The following is a 17,180-nucleotide window of genomic DNA, read 5'->3' on the forward strand; positions in this document are numbered from 1 at the left end:
TGTTCGTTCGTGTCTTTGATTTCATGTCATTATCTCAAATGTTTGGTCTTTACATTTCGTCCAATCTCTAATTAGATCTTATAGATTCGTTCTCTCCAGCTAACTCTGTGTAATTTGATTTTGTTCCCAATTTGTGTGTTTCCTTTGTTTTCATTGTTCCTTCAATCGGATCTGATTGCTGTGTTCTTTGATCTGCATGTTTTAGCATTTTAGATCTGCCGATTGAATCACCTGATTTTGGATTTTTTTTTAATTTTGATCAGTAAAATTTGGTAAAGAACACATTTTTATGGTTGAATTGTTCTAAAGTTTTCGTTTTTTCTGTTTGTTCTCCTTATGTCGGATCTGATGCTCTTTTGCTGATCTCTATACGTCAGCATTGAGTCTTTGCTTACATCACTTTGATCTTTCGCATGTTTTAAAAAAAAGCAATGACTTTGTTTTTAAAGTTTCTAACTTTTTTGTTCCCATTGGATCTTGCTTTTTTTACTCTTCTTCTTTATGCCTAGCGTTTAGATCTGTGCTTAGGGAATGGTTATGTTTGAAAATTGTAGAATAAGATCCTGTTCTAAGCCATTGTTTCTTGTGCTCATTTTACATCTTTATAGTTTAATTGTAGTCAGTAAGTTAAAGCCAGATACTCCATTGCCTTATCTAATTGGTCAATTGATTCTTTCTTCACAGGTAACATATAAACGAATTGCTTAGTACCATGGGATCCATTGTTGATGGTGCAAATGGAACCGCAAGTGGGAAGAAACCCACTGTTATTTTTGTCCTTGGTATGTTCAGGGTCTTTCATATGTTACTTCTCGATCATCATGTTACTGGTTTTGTTTTTATGTGATATTGTCAATAGATTGCATTGCCCTTGTATAAGGTCGAGTTATTGAATATGTTCTGAGTTTATTTCTTGGATGTATTTTCTCTAGGTGGTCCTGGAAGTGGAAAAGGTACCCAGTGTGCCTATATTGTCGAACATTATGGTTACACACATCTGAGTGCTGGAGACCTTCTTAGGGCTGAAATTAAATCAGGTTCTGAGAATGGGTATGCCCTAAAACTTTCTGGCATTGTCTATATTAATGCATAAGCACTACTGTCATGTGAAAAGTTTTTCAACTAGAGATTTGGGTTGCCGTTTTCGTTGTCCTTCTTGATGCTCTTTGTTATTGTGTTGAATGATGCTGTTTAATGGTTTATGCAGAACTATGATCCAGAATATGATTAAAGAAGGGAAGATTGTACCGTCTGAGGTTACAATCAAGCTTTTACAGAAAGCAATTCAGGAAAACGGGAATGATAAATTCCTCATTGATGGTTTCCCTCGCAATGAGGAAAACCGTGCAGCATTTGAGAAAGTTGTAAGTACTTTAAGATTTCTTATTGAATATTTTTTTGTGTGTTTCTTATAGATATGCACATTCCATTGCTTAAATACATGTCTTTTGATGATTTTTTATAGACTGAGATTGAACCAAAGTTTGTCTTGTTCTTCGATTGTCCTGAGGAAGAGATGGAGAAGCGCCTGTTAGGCCGCAACCAGGTTAATATGATATGAAAGCCCTGTCACTCTATTCTGTGTAGGCTCTTGTTTCATATATATATTGATTGTGGCCTCCATTTCTGTTGTTGAAGGGGAGAGAGGATGACAACATTGAGACTATAAGGAAGCGCTTTAAGGTGTTTCTTGAATCTAGCTTACCAGTGATTCAGTATTACGAAGCTAAGGGAAAAGTTAGGAAGGTAGGATATTAAGATACTTATTCTTCTTTGATTGCATTAAAGTTCTAAGTGTGACAAAGTGTTTTTGTACTAATTACCTTCAGATTAATGCCGCCAAGCCCATTGAAGCTGTATTTGAGGAGGTGAAGACAATTTTTTCTCCTGAAGCTGAGAAGGTAAAAATCAATAGTTGTTCTATTCTCTAAGTAGTGAAAAAGGAAATACAAAATTCCTATGAATCACCTGTAATGTAGAGGCGTGTAACTGATGTCATAACACGTCTGAATAATGGATTTATGATTGTTCTGTATGATAAGGAATAATGCATTTGGATAAACTTTGATCCAAGTTTTTTTTTTGTTTTTTGCAATTCCATTCTAAAATTGCTTGGCACGGTAATATTGCTATAGGCAAATCAGCTGATCGGAGACCATTATCTAATCACTAAATCTATAACTTTTGTAGATTCTCAAGTTAATGATTCTGTGAACGTTTTTATTTAGGTTGAAGCCTAGGCAGCAACATCGTAAAGAGATACCGAAAACCCTATAAATTGATCAGGTATGTATGCATCAGTCAAATGATGATCACTTTTTCTTATTTATGTTCAAACCCAACTCATGTTTTGACGTATAATAGCGAAAGGTAACTTAAGAATCAGGAATAAAGTGTGTGGAAGCTGATGCTTGTTACACACATTTTGACTTATTATATATGGTATCTGGTTCTGTATGAAGCTTAAAGAACAAAAGTATGATTATTAATGTCTGTCTTTGTTTAAATTTATTGCAGGAAGCTAAGCTTTGCATCTTTCATACCAGGAAGTCTCTCTGCTTGGCCGTACTATTTTTCCTTTATTAACGATATGATTACTGTTATTATTATTATTATTATTATTATACACCATTTACCTATTATATAATTTTTTTTTTGTTTCAAATTTTTGTATTTGATTGGATTTTGGTTGGGACTTTTATCTGCCTATCCGTGATTGGCTTATTGTAATTTCGTACAATTGAATTCATGCCATTTTATAATATATATACTAGATAAATATTTGAGTGATGTTATTTTCAATTAGGCTGTATGTAGTAAGTAGACCTGGGTATTCAGGTATTCAGATCGGATTTAGGTAAGAACCCATCGGATTTGGATGTTTCGGATAGAGAAGTTTAAGATCCAATAGGGTAAATAGAAAATTTTGGTTCGGGTTCGGTTCAGGTTTTGCCGGGTTGGGTCAGTTTGGATTTAAAATTTCCGGGTTGGGTCGGTTTGGATTTAAAATTTCTAGGTTGGGTCGGTTTGGATTTAAAATTTTAGAACCTATAAATACCTAGAAAAAGTTAGGTATCATTCGGGTTCAGGTATTTTATATCCGATTACCCAAAATTGTACCTGATTACCCAAAATATCTGACTTTTACCCATTTATCCCAAAATTTTAGTGCTTAATATTAAGATTTTTTTTTAAATCAATATAATTTTGTTTATTTTTAGTATTTTGATCTAGAAAAAATTAATAATTTTGAATTTTAAGCTATACTTTTGAATAACTATGTTATAAAAAAACAAATTATAACTAATATTTTATGTATATTATTTTATTTTGGGTACGTCGAGTATCCAATCGGTTCTCGGTTTGGTCCCGAATTCGATTCCGGGTTTTCGGGTTTAGGAGATTAGGACCCAATAGGGTATTTTACCGGTTCCGGGTTTGGATTTTTAGTTCCGGTTTTTTTGCCCAGGCTTAGTCTGTAGTATCATTCTGATTTGATTTGATTAATAAAATTAAGAGCTTTTAGCTTTTGTGTGAAGAGTATTTATAAACTTTTGTCTTAGACAGATCTAGAGATATCTCAACGAATCTAGGAAGACACTGATTTTAAGTATTCTCAGACTAAATAATTTTTTTGTATTATCTTAGCTTCTGTAACGCCAGTGTCCCGAAAAATATGAATATTGGATGTTTATATCGGAAATTGAAGTGAATTTGGTTTAATCACTGTTGGTTTATTAACCTGATCGATTTATTGATTAACCAAAAGGATGGTTTAATTAATTATTGGTTTAGCTATTTTTTGGTTTAATTAAATTAAACCAAAGAGGCCCTAATTCCTCTTTAGTTGTAGAGTTTGTCGCCGCTGGTTGCTCGTTGCTCAGAAAGAGGGAGAGAAAGAGAGATAACTTTTGGTTATTTGGTGTAAAGGAGAAAAAGAAGGAGATCAAGCTTTTTCCTTTGAGTAAAGAGAGAAACAGAACTGTCGAGTTTGGGAGAAGGAGGATCCGACTGCTCAAATCGTTTCGAAAGGTATTGATTTTTGTTAGGGTTGTAGCTAAGAGTTTTTCGTACACTCTCCTTTTTATAGAATTGAATTTGANATTTTATGTATATTATTTTATTTTGGGTACGTCGAGTATCCAATCGGTTCTCGGTTTGGTCCCGAATTCGATTCCGGGTTTTCGGGTTTAGGAGATTAGGACCCAATAGGGTATTTTACCGGTTCCGGGTTTGGATTTTTAGTTCCGGTTTTTTTGCCCAGGCTTAGTCTGTAGTATCATTCTGATTTGATTTGATTAATAAAATTAAGAGCTTTTAGCTTTTGTGTGAAGAGTATTTATAAACTTTTGTCTTAGACAGATCTAGAGATATCTCAACGAATCTAGGAAGACACTGATTTTAAGTATTCTCAGACTAAATAATTTTTTTGTATTATCTTAGCTTCTGTAACGCCAGTGTCCCGAAAAATATGAATATTGGATGTTTATATCGGAAATTGAAGTGAATTTGGTTTAATCACTGTTGGTTTATTAACCTGATCGATTTATTGATTAACCAAAAGGATGGTTTAATTAATTATTGGTTTAGCTATTTTTTGGTTTAATTAAATTAAACCAAAGAGGCCCTAATTCCTCTTTAGTTGTAGAGTTTGTCGCCGCTGGTTGCTCGTTGCTCAGAAAGAGGGAGAGAAAGAGAGATAACTTTTGGTTATTTGGTGTAAAGGAGAAAAAGAAGGAGATCAAGCTTTTTCCTTTGAGTAAAGAGAGAAACAGAACTGTCGAGTTTGGGAGAAGGAGGATCCGACTGCTCAAATCGTTTCGAAAGGTATTGATTTTTGTTAGGGTTGTAGCTAAGAGTTTTTCGTACACTCTCCTTTTTATAGAATTGAATTTGAGTTAATATTCTAGGAGATATCGACAGTTTCGTGGGGCGTTTCTTCTCAGTCGCGGATTGAGACCAGCGGGTGTTTCGGTATCGATTGCAGTTGTACCTGAGATCTGATCGTCTAGGGTGAGCTTTCCACCGGAGGGATTTGATAGTTAGCGGTTGATTTTTATTTTACGGTTTCGTCTTTGAGACTGTTCTTTTATGATGAATCTGTCCAGTTTTGCTATAAAGTCGTTTTTGGTTATGTGGTTTGTTGTAGGGCGTTTCTGGGCTGTTTCAGACGTTAGGAGAGTCTCAAGTCAACTGGTTGTATTTGTTGTTATAATTAGTTTGATAAGGTGAGTGCGTGACCATGAGCTTACCTAAGCGATTGGGTTGGATGACTTGTTTTGTGTGATGATGTGTAGGTGTGGTGAATATGTTATCGGGTGTTCTGTTTAATGGCTGGTTTGTTATGTTTTATTTGTGGTTGTACTCTTGATTTGCTTGTGTGTATAGCTCGTAGATGGAAGGATCGCCTCACTGGGTATTTCTGGTAATACTCGTGCATCTCATTGTGTTTGTGGTGCAGGTAATGTGTAGTGTGAAANGAATTTGGTTTAATCACTGTTGGTTTATTAACCTGATCGATTTATTGATTAACCAAAAGGATGGTTTAATTAATTATTGGTTTAGCTATTTTTTGGTTTAATTAAATTAAACCAAAGAGGCCCTAATTCCTCTTTAGTTGTAGAGTTTGTCGCCGCTGGTTGCTCGTTGCTCAGAAAGAGGGAGAGAAAGAGAGATAACTTTTGGTTATTTGGTGTAAAGGAGAAAAAGAAGGAGATCAAGCTTTTTCCTTTGAGTAAAGAGAGAAACAGAACTGTCGAGTTTGGGAGAAGGAGGATCCGACTGCTCAAATCGTTTCGAAAGGTATTGATTTTTGTTAGGGTTGTAGCTAAGAGTTTTTCGTACACTCTCCTTTTTATAGAATTGAATTTGAGTTAATATTCTAGGAGATATCGACAGTTTCGTGGGGCGTTTCTTCTCAGTCGCGGATTGAGACCAGCGGGTGTTTCGGTATCGATTGCAGTTGTACCTGAGATCTGATCGTCTAGGGTGAGCTTTCCACCGGAGGGATTTGATAGTTAGCGGTTGATTTTTATTTTACGGTTTCGTCTTTGAGACTGTTCTTTTATGATGAATCTGTCCAGTTTTGCTATAAAGTCGTTTTTGGTTATGTGGTTTGTTGTAGGGCGTTTCTGGGCTGTTTCAGACGTTAGGAGAGTCTCAAGTCAACTGGTTGTATTTGTTGTTATAATTAGTTTGATAAGGTGAGTGCGTGACCATGAGCTTACCTAAGCGATTGGGTTGGATGACTTGTTTTGTGTGATGATGTGTAGGTGTGGTGAATATGTTATCGGGTGTTCTGTTTAATGGCTGGTTTGTTATGTTTTATTTGTGGTTGTACTCTTGATTTGCTTGTGTGTATAGCTCGTAGATGGAAGGATCGCCTCACTGGGTATTTCTGGTAATACTCGTGCATCTCATTGTGTTTGTGGTGCAGGTAATGTGTAGTGTGAAATCATGGCGATGAGGAGGAGGATTATCTAGGTTCTTAATTGTTGTGTTGTGGTTATGTTAGTTAGGTTTATATGTTTCCGCTGTGCATGTTGATGGTTGGTTTATGTTAATTGGAATTGTAGATATTGGTTCGTTGTTTGCGTTGTAAATAAATATTATGGGATATTTAATTATATTATTATTATTAAAAAAAAGGAATCGGGTTGTTTCACCTGAGGTCAGCGTGAGTGTGACCCAGAGCATGGCTAGTGAGAAGGTGGCAGAGTCACAGGTTCATCCTAGGGTATCTGGAGACCAGGCTAGTGAAGGTATCGGCAAAGCGGGTGGGCTCGGAGTCAGTGCCGGTGTTGCCCCGAGTGTTGGGGTTGCAGCGGAGGGTGCTACAGGTTGGAAGAATGTTTTGATGGGCTTGCTAGCTCACATGAGCCTTTGGGTTTGGAGACAGCAGATCGAGCAGACTTGTTGAGCAGAGTACGGTTAGCGCAGGAGAGTGATGAGGGGCTGGTGAATGCCTCTAGGGCTGTAGGTGTGACAATCCGTCCCGCGGACCCCACTAGCCCCACGCTAGCTGCCTGAACGGACCGACTGTGGACCCTGCTAGCCCCTGCAAGCCGTCCCAACGGACCCCAAGCTGGCCCTGCAGGGCATCGATCCTAACCCATCATTATGGATATCCAAATCCACCAGTAGGTTATTGGTGCGTCAGGCGTTCCTCGAACCCTGGTCCCCACCCTTTAACAACATTCCCATAGGATAAGCTGTCACCAATTGATCCGCCCTGCAGGGCCAGCTTGGGGTCCGTTGGGACGGCTAGCGGAGGGTTAGCAGGGTCCACGGACGGTCCGTTGGGACAGCTAGCGGGGGGCTAGTGGGGTCCGCGGGACGGGTTGTCACAAACGCACGCAAAACCTCAGGCAACTCCAGCTTGTATGCCACTGGTCCCACCCGCTCAACCACTTTGAACGGACCCATGTACCTCAGACTCAAATTAGTCTCTGTCAACGACCTGTTCAGACCCCGTAACATGGTCATCTTGAGGTACACTTTGTCACCCACCTGAAACTCAAGATCCTTTCTCTTCTTATCAGCATAACTCCTCTGTCGATCCTGAGCCTCCTTCATGTTCAGCTTCAGAACCCGGATCTTCTCAGAGGTCTCCTGAACAAGTCCACACTAAATATGCTCCTCTTCCCCACCTGAGTCCAACATAACTTTGTACGACATGGCCTGGTAATTGTTGTTAATGATCTGCCCAGTGACCACCCTAATCCAGCACGCACATCCACAGTAAATCCTCTAAAGTCTGGATCGTCCTCTTTGACTGACCGTCCGTCTGAGGATGATAGGTTGTACTCATATGCACTTTCGTGCCCATCTCTGCCTGAAATACCCTCCATAACACCAAAGTGAAATTGGAATCTCTATCAAATACAATACTAGCAGGCACACCATGCAATCTGACTATCTCCCTCACATACTTCCTAGCCAAAACCGCTGCTCCATTAGTTTTCTTGATGGCCAGAAAGTGTGCAGACTTAGTCAAACGGTCCACAATGACCCAAATCGCATCAAACGACCTCAACACAGGCAATCCCACGACGAAGTCCATAGTGATCATATCCCACTTCCACTATGGAATGGGTAAACTCTGCAATAATCCACCAGGGACCTGATACTCAACCTTCACCAGCTGGCAGGTGTCACACATGGCAACCTAATCGGCTACAGCCTTCTTCATCCCGACCCAATGATAATACCTCTTGAGGTCAAGGTACATCTTTGTCGCTCATGGATGAATAGAGAACTTGCTCGAATGAGTCTCTCTCAGTATCTCCTGACTCAGACCCTCACCCTTCGACACACAGACCCGACCATGCACAAGGATAGTCCCATTAGCAGAGACCTGATACTATAAACCTGCTGAAACGACCCGACCCATTTTTTTAAAATAATAATAACCATTTCAATATATAATTAAGCATCTCATACTACTTAATTAAACTAACTTAAACCACAATACAACATTAAACCAGCAATAACTAATACACACAGCGGAAAAATACCAATAATACAAAACCGATATAACATCAGTACAATAATATTCCTAACCATTCTATCCAACAACCTAACATGCTTCTAACCAAGGTTCCAACATAAACAACAACACACAAACGAGACACTAGATCATCCTCCTCCTCATCGCCCTGATTCCACGTCACAACCTGCACACCACAAACAACAATTGAGATGCGTAAGTATTATCATAAATACTTAGTGAGGCAATCCTTCTATCTTTTGGCTATAAACACAAGCCTATTGAGATCCAATGTTTAACAAACAACAAATAAACACAACCAACTAGGAAACCACACACAACGCACAAGTTGGTGTCAACCGACACTAGACCCAGAATGGTGTTGACCGACACCCACTTGGTGTCGATCGACACCGACCCCACAGATACGCTCTGCTCGAAGCCGATAACCGAATCTCTGTATTTCAATCATCTTCAATCCGTCCCAAGATCACCCAACAACTTCAGGAACCTATAAGAACCATAACACAACCTCCGCAAGCAAGAACAACACCACAAAACACAACAAATCAAGCAAACAAAGGATTCTCAGACTTAGAAAAGCCATGGTAATGCACTCACCTCTTTTGCAGGAAGTTTTTGACCCAAACTGACGAATCCATCACCCTAGAAGGCGTCCCCTTCGTTCCTAGCACCAGATCTCCACTCCATAGGAGCAGATCTCACGAATCTAGCTTAGAATCTCCAAAATCCCTCAAGAACACTCTCTCTCTTCTCTCTTTTCTCTTTAGAAACGGCCAAGACAATTCTTTCCACGACCTAGGTCGAGTTTCCTATATAAATACGTCGGTTTGACACTTCAATTGAACCAGACCAACCAAAACGATGAATTAAAATAATCTGGTCAAAACAAAATTGATGGTGTCGATCGACACTCCTCTTGGTGTCGATCGACACCCCTTCCCCAAATCCCCAATTTGGTTCGTGAGTGTTACAATTATCCCCCTCTAACAAAAGATTCATCCTCGAATCTGAACACACCGCCACTCATCCGAAAAACTCATCAAACCACCATCGCAACGGTTCGCACCATCCAACCATCCGGTCTACCGCAACCAGGACACCACTGGTCCACACAATCCTGACTCCACCAGTCAGAAAAGTCTTGACCCCACTCATCAATCCAAACCATACTTTCCCAATCATCACCATTCTGGCCCCCCGACCAGCATACACCTGACCCTCCCGGTCAACACACATAAACCCCGAGATTAAACCCCCATCAACCCCAAGATCTGCATCCGATCTCAACCGGACACCTGAGATTGAACACCCATCAGTCTCATAAATCCACATCCGGTTACCATGCTTATCCCCATGTCCTTGACACTTTTGCCACCAACTCATCTGCTCTTAGGTCGCAACATTCAAGCCATACCAATCACACTCTCAGACCCCCCGTCTTAGAGCCATACCGTCTCACCCTTGGGTCGTCACCCTCGAGATCTCGATACCAGGAGAATCCCCATTTCCTCAGGAGAACCCCATCTCCTCTACCACTCTCAGGACTGCAGTCCCTCGAGCTATCGGTATCTAGGGAACCCCCCGTCCCTCAGGAGAAACCCATCTCCTCATGAGTTGTTCAGGACCCCCCGCCTTTATAGCAAACGGTGATAACGTCTATAAGCATTTCTCCAACCAGGACCACCCCCGTGATCCGCTTAGAACATCTCGATGTCCTACTAATACCATATTCTCTCCGAGAATATCATCACTACCATGGCCACCCCCAGGCCTCACTTTAAATATCCCAAACACTTCGGTGTTTACAAACACCCTCTCTTAAAATAGACAAGTTCTAACTAGTCATAGAGCTTTCTATTTGTTTGCAAACACACTTTCCATAAATAGGCAAGCTTTAACTATCCATAAAACTTCCTATTTTTAGAACCTGCATATTCTCTTAACACTGTGACATCACCAATCGAAACAAAAATCCTTGAGAACTAATCATCTCATCTGCGACCACTCTGCAGGTCAACCTCTAAGCATTCCCACCACTCCGGCATTTCACATCCCCTTTCCAAAAAGAGACAAGTCCTAACTATTCATAGAACTTTCCATTTTTAGAAACTTTCTATTTATGCCAAATTTCCATTTATAGAACTCCCGAGTGATTTCCTTTTCCACAAAATCCACAAATTCCAAAACCAAATAACTCCATTTTATTAAATCCTCAAGTGAAATAAATGTTTATGAATCCAAACAAAAATACATAGCTGAAAAAAAAGAAACAGAAGCCAACTAAACTCCGGGTTGAGCACCCGGTCATCTCGTCGGTTGTGCCGCACCCTCCATCATCTGCCTCCAGCTAGGACAGAAAGGCCTGATGTGCCCCTCCTCCCCACAATGGTAACACGATCGACGATATTCCTATGGATCACCTTTCTTGGGATAGTCTGCCAACCTGTGGTTCTTGCTTCCACATCCGAACCACCCTCGCCCACCTTGCTGCATACCTGACGTGTCTTCGCGCTTCCTCTTATGCCTTTGCTCCGACTTGTTACCCTTTCTCGGATTGTTCTGCTCCAATGTCTCCTCCGTCTGAACCGTTGGACTGACCACTACTACATGTGACCTCAAGTCATCCTCTATCTATGCTGCAGTCTTCACTAGCTCCGCCCTCGTAGCGTAACTCCTCCCTCTGCACTGGACCCTCAAGTCCTCACGAAGTGCCCTCATGAACCTCTTGATCTGAGCCACCTCAGACTCCATCGCCTGACCCCCATAAGACAGAAGTCGACTGAACTCTAAGTCCAGCTCCCGCACTGACCGAGTCCCCTGAGATAGCTGAAGAAATTGCACCTCCAATCGGTCTAACGCCTCTCTCGGAAAATACTTACGGTTGAACTCCTCCACAAAGTCAGCCCAAGTCATCTCTTTCTGCACTCTCCTAATAGCCACTGATCTCCACCACACCTGAGCATCACCAACCAAATTGTGGACCCCTATGTCCACCCAAAACTCCTCAGGACATCTCAGAGTCTGGAAGTTACATTCCACACTCGTGCAACAGTAGGATCTGTACCATCCGAAAACCGCGCAGTATCAAGGTTATGCATCTCCTCCAGCATAGACAAATAACGAGCATGAGCTCTCACATCCGCAGCCACTGGCTGCTGCTCCTCCGCCACCCCTGGTGGCAATACCTGAGCCTGAGCCGGACCCACTCCCGGTATCCGCTCCAACAGCTATGTCAACAAGCCCGCCAGGTCCACACCTCCTACAGGGGCTCCACCTGATGGGATTCCCGCACCCGGAAGCCTAGCACCACCGGCCACTCGAGCACCAACACCGCGCACACCGACCCCCTTGGCACCTACGGTCCTATCAGTACCACCATCGGCCACACTCATGGACCCCTCCTGGAAGTCCTGCAACTTGCCAACACCCTCAGCTGTCACACTCTGCTCAACAGACTCACTCACTTCTGGGACTCTGCCCCTACCATGACCACGACCATGACCGCGTCCCCGAACACGTCCACGTCCACGACCAGCAACCGCTCTACCCTTAACCATCTGCACTACCCAGCACACAATTCAAAAGCTTACACAAACACACATTTTACCGTGAAATCTCATTGAAGGCTCGAAGAGGATGATACTAGGACTCCATACCACAAACAAATTGACTAACTACTCATAATCAATTTCATCATACAACATCATACATCAAGCAACAGAAAAATAATTCAACCAATTAAATTTCGTAACCGCTCTAACCATCCACTTAACCATCCTAGAACCATAAGGGCTCTGATACCAAATTGAAACGACCCAACCCGTTTTTAAAAAAAAAAATAATAATAACAATTACAATATATAATTAAGCATCCCATACTACTTAATTAAACCGACCTAAACTACAATACAACAATAAACCAGCAATAATCAATACATACAGCGGAAACATACCAATAATACAAAACCGATATAACATAATTACAATAATATTCCTAACCATTCTATCCAACAACCTAACATGCTTCTAACCAAGGTTCCAACATAAACAACATAACCAACAACACACAAACGAGACCTTAGATCCTCCTCCTCCTCATTGCCCTAATTCCACGTCACAACCTGCACACCAAAAACAACAATTGAGATGCGTAAGTAATATCATAAATACTTAGTGAGGCAATCCTCCCATATATTGGACTATACACACAAGTAACTGATATCGAATGTTTAACAAACAACAAATAAACATAACCAACCAGGAAACCACACACGACGCACATGTTGGTGTCAACCGACACCAAAGTAGTGTTGATCGACACTAGACCCAGAATGGTGTCGAGCGACACCCACTTGGTGTCGATCGACACCGACCCCGCAGATACGTTCTGCTCGAAGCCGATCAACGAATCTTTGTTTCCAATCATCTCCAATCCGTCCCAAGCTCACCCAAAAGCTTCAGGAACCTATAAGAACCATAACACAACCTTTACAAGCAATAACAACACCACAAAACACAACAAATCAAGCAAAAAAGGATTCTCAGACTTAGATAAGCCATGATCATGCACTCACCTCTTTTGCAGGAAGTTTCTGACCCAAACTGACGAATCCATCACCCTAGAAGGCTTCCCCTTCGTTCCTAGCACCAGATCTCCACTCCACATGAACAGATCTCACCAATCTAGCTTAGAATCTCCAAAATCCCTCAAGAACACTCTCTTTTCTCTCTTTTCTCTTTAGAAACAGCCAAGACAATTCTTTCTACGATCTAGGTCGAGTTTCCTCTATAAATACGTCGGTTTGACACTTCAATTGAACCAGATAGAACCAAAACGATGGATTAAAATAATCTGGTCGAAACAAAATTGATGGTGTCGATCGACACTCCTCTTGGTGTCGATCGACACTCCTCTTGGTGTCGATCGACACTCCTCTTGGTGTCGATCTACACTCCTCTTGGTGTCGATCGACACCCCTTCCCCAAATCCTCAATTTGGTTCGCGGGTGTTACAGCGTTCCACAAGGTGTTTCATGTGTCGATGCTGAGGAAGTGTCGTCACGAGGGTGATCGGTTGTTGGCTAAGATTCCTAATATCTTCAGCCCAACATGACCTTGGAGGCGAGACAGTTGAGGGTGCACGAGAGGAGAGTCAAGGAACTTCGGAAGAAGAAGATTTCTTTTATGAGAGTCCTATGGGACTGTGATGGTGTAGAGGAGCAAACTTGTGAGCCAGAGGCGAGGATGAAGGCTAGGTTTAAGAAGCGGTTTGAGAAACAGGCCGTGACTTGAGCTTGTTTAGCTGGGTCCCAGTTGTAGTATGTGGTTGGAGCGGGAATGGAGTATTCCAGCACATCTCTCTTGGTACTTGGTCGCTTAGGGGTGGTTGATTATGCAACTAAGTACCATTTAGGTGTCCGTTAAGACCATGGTTGAGTCAGTGTCGCTCGACACCATTTAGGTGTCGGTCGATACCAGTGATGTGTCAGTATTGGTCGACACCGACCTAGCGTTGGTCGACACCAGACATGTCCGAAACTTGTTTTTCTGGTTTGATATGTTGTTTGTGTTTTATTTGTTTGCCTAAACATTGGAATCTCAGTTGATTGTGTTTATAGCCCAGTAGATGGGAGGATGGCTTCACTGAGTGTTTATGACAATACTCATGGATCTCAATTTGTGTTTGTGGTGCAGGTAAAGGCAAAGTGTGAACGTGGAATCAAAGCGATGAGGAGGAGGATGTTTTAGAAGCTTGATTGAGTAGTTATTGTTAGGTTGCTAGAGTTGAGTTGATAAAATTTCATAGGATGTTGGATATGTTATTTACTTGATTGGTTATTGGATTATTTTTCGTTGTTAGATTTTTATTGGTTAATTGAATTGCTTAGTTATCCGCGGTTGATGATTGATTCTAAGTTGCTAATGGATATGTGACCATTATATTATTATTATTATTATTATTATAAGAAAAAGACATGAAGGATTGCTTCAATATCTGCAGGGACAGGACCAACGATGTGTTTGTCGTGGGTCAACTACAATTCACGTTCCTTTATCGATACTTGAGTTCAACCAAAAAAAAAGTCATTGGTGCAATATACATCAATGATTTTTTTTTTGTTAAACATATACATCAGAGAAAATATGATACTGCATAACTGACTAAAAGATTTTCTCACCTTTAATTTCTTCTATATCTCTATATACTTATTAAAGTAATGTTATTAGAAATTTAACCCTACTACCATGTGGCATATTACAAAAAATATCATTGCATTTTAATTAATTTAACTAGATTCGGATTCGCACGTACGTGCAGGTTGATTTTAAAAATTAAGTTTACTAACACATTTATAATTTATTACGTACATGCAGGTTATGTTTGTAAACGTATTTTTTAGGAATGTTATAAACATTTATAATCCAAACTCATACCAATTTAGTATTAAATTTGTTTTTAATTCGATTTAGACAAAAAGAATTATCACATTTGTTTTTGTTATTAGTAAAGACAAATCTGTTAAAAAAAAAATAAACCAAAGATGATACGTCTAATTTAGGACTGAAAATCCATCATGTGCCGTATATGTCATGTTTTCTATCTCATAACTATGGTTTTAATAATAATTTTCCCATTTAAGATCGTTCATTTTAGTCCAACAAATAAAGATATAAGTAAAAACTATGACTTTAGTTATTTAAATATTTATTTGGTATAGTATTTATAACATTATCCGGATTAGTGATCAGCTTTATTATTCTTAAACTCGTAAACCATCGAACCAAATAAAAACACTAAAAAAATATTTAAACTTCATGAACCGGATGACCAATATATAGTTGTCAAATGGGTCAAACCCGTCCGCTATACCTGCTCAGCAATGGATAAAAGCACTATGACCAGCAGAAAATATGTTTCACATATTCCACATAAGTAAATATTATGTCCGATCAGCATATACCCTGCTTGAATTCGCATTATCCATAATTCCCATCATAATTTATCAGGAATATTTTAGCTAATAGTTGACCTATTAATTCTTATTATTTAAAATTTAGTCAATTTATATTGGATTACGTTTCTTTAATTTGAATTTTTTTATAACTATTATAGAACATAGTTTAATGTTTTTTTTTCTTTTTCTGTTGAACATTTTTATGTTAGCTAAATTGAAAAATATGTTACATAATATATTGGAAGCATTAATTTATTTTAATTCTAACATGACCCGGTATTTTATTTTATTTTGAAAATTTATTTTCTCATCCTGTTCGTCTCCTTCCATCCCGTTCCAGTCCCATTATTCTTTTCTCATTTGCTCAAAATCATGTTCCCAAAATTTAGCACACAATCACGTAATATTTTGATTCAAAACGAAATAATATTTTTAATGGGAAAAAATAATTATATGCCATTGTATTTTTGACAAAAAAAAACAAAGGTGTTATTCTTAAAAACTTTATCAGATAACTTTATTAATATTAATTAAATTTAGGCTTTAAATATATTTTATATATTAAAAAAATATTTTATTGAAATGCATTTGTAACCCACACGGATCTCACAAATTCAAACAGGACGGATGCAAAGACATTTGGCGGCTCAAAATATTTAAACCCGTTGCGGGATGGCTTAACGGACGGTATTGACCGGATTAACAATTTTATTTTAATTATCCGATTCATAAAATTTTAGTTTTTTGTGATTTTTATCTGATTCGATAGCTCAGAATTTTGATAAAATTCTAACAATCACTAAATTCAGTTTACATTCTATCCAAATCCGCCATCATGTCAATTTAAAATTTAGGGTGAAACGATTACTATTTTAAATTTCCATGAACTTGATGAATTCAAACCAATATAAATTTGTATTATAAATATTATACTAAATAAATAGATTTACAAACGTAATATCTCAAACAAAAATTTCACCTCGTGCAACAGCATGGGTATTACCTAGTTGTTGTTTTATTTTAGTTGTAATATATTTTCGGACCCGCACATTTATGCATTAATATGTTACACAAACGTTTGTATATCTTAATTACGTATCCAAAATTTAAACAATATACTGTATATATATATATATATAGTTTGTATATAAGAATTATGAATTTTAAATTTTTCAACATTTGTAATACATACGTTTTATATGTGGGATATTTAGAATCCAAAATTTTAATGTCTCACTTTTTAAGTGTGAAACGACCCGACCCGTTTTTTTTTAAATAATATATAATAAATAGTAATAATAATAATAATATATAAACTACAACTAGTAGTCCCATACCCACTAGCCACCTAACCACAATCACAACCGAACAGAGGAATAACAAATACCAATATCCAATAAATAAACCAATATTATAGCATAAGCAATATCAAATAACCAAACAACAATAATCATAGAACCAGCAACCTAGCAATGTTCTAATGACCCAACTCTAACAACCTAGCAGTGCTAGATAACATCCAATCGAGTCCCTAGAACATCCTCCTCTTCATTGCCTTGATTCCATGATCACACTTTGCCTTTACCTGCACCACAAACACAAATTGTAATGCATGAGTATTTTATAAACACTCAGTAAGTCAATCCTCCCATCTATTGGGCTATACACACAAGCAATAGAGACATCTCTAACCATCAACCAACAATCAACAA

At 39.1% G+C, this 17,180-nt stretch overlaps 1 protein-coding gene across 2 annotated transcripts in view; it reads left to right on the top strand.

The window, feature by feature from the left end:
- LOC104706962 (UMP-CMP kinase 3) overlaps positions 1-2,766 on the top strand; it is a 3,527-nt gene extending 761 nt beyond the window's left edge. Inside the window, exons 2-9 of one of the 2 annotated variants that reach the window (XM_010423205.2) lie at positions 685-782; positions 933-1,050; positions 1,208-1,364; positions 1,466-1,546; positions 1,639-1,746; positions 1,830-1,901; positions 2,229-2,286; positions 2,518-2,766. In XM_010423205.2, the coding sequence (XP_010421507.1) occupies positions 713-782; positions 933-1,050; positions 1,208-1,364; positions 1,466-1,546; positions 1,639-1,746; positions 1,830-1,901; positions 2,229-2,240 (618 nt within the window). In that variant the 5' untranslated portion in view covers positions 685-712 and the 3' untranslated portion in view covers positions 2,241-2,286; positions 2,518-2,766. Of the gene's footprint in view, positions 1-684; positions 783-932; positions 1,051-1,207; positions 1,365-1,465; positions 1,547-1,638; positions 1,747-1,829; positions 2,088-2,228; positions 2,287-2,517 lie in introns of those variants that run through there. The other variant, XM_010423204.2, reaches the window with a different exon arrangement.

This window comes from Camelina sativa, chromosome 8, assembly GCF_000633955.1.
Source record: "Camelina sativa cultivar DH55 chromosome 8, Cs, whole genome shotgun sequence".
Taxonomy (NCBI): domain Eukaryota; kingdom Viridiplantae; phylum Streptophyta; class Magnoliopsida; order Brassicales; family Brassicaceae; genus Camelina; species Camelina sativa.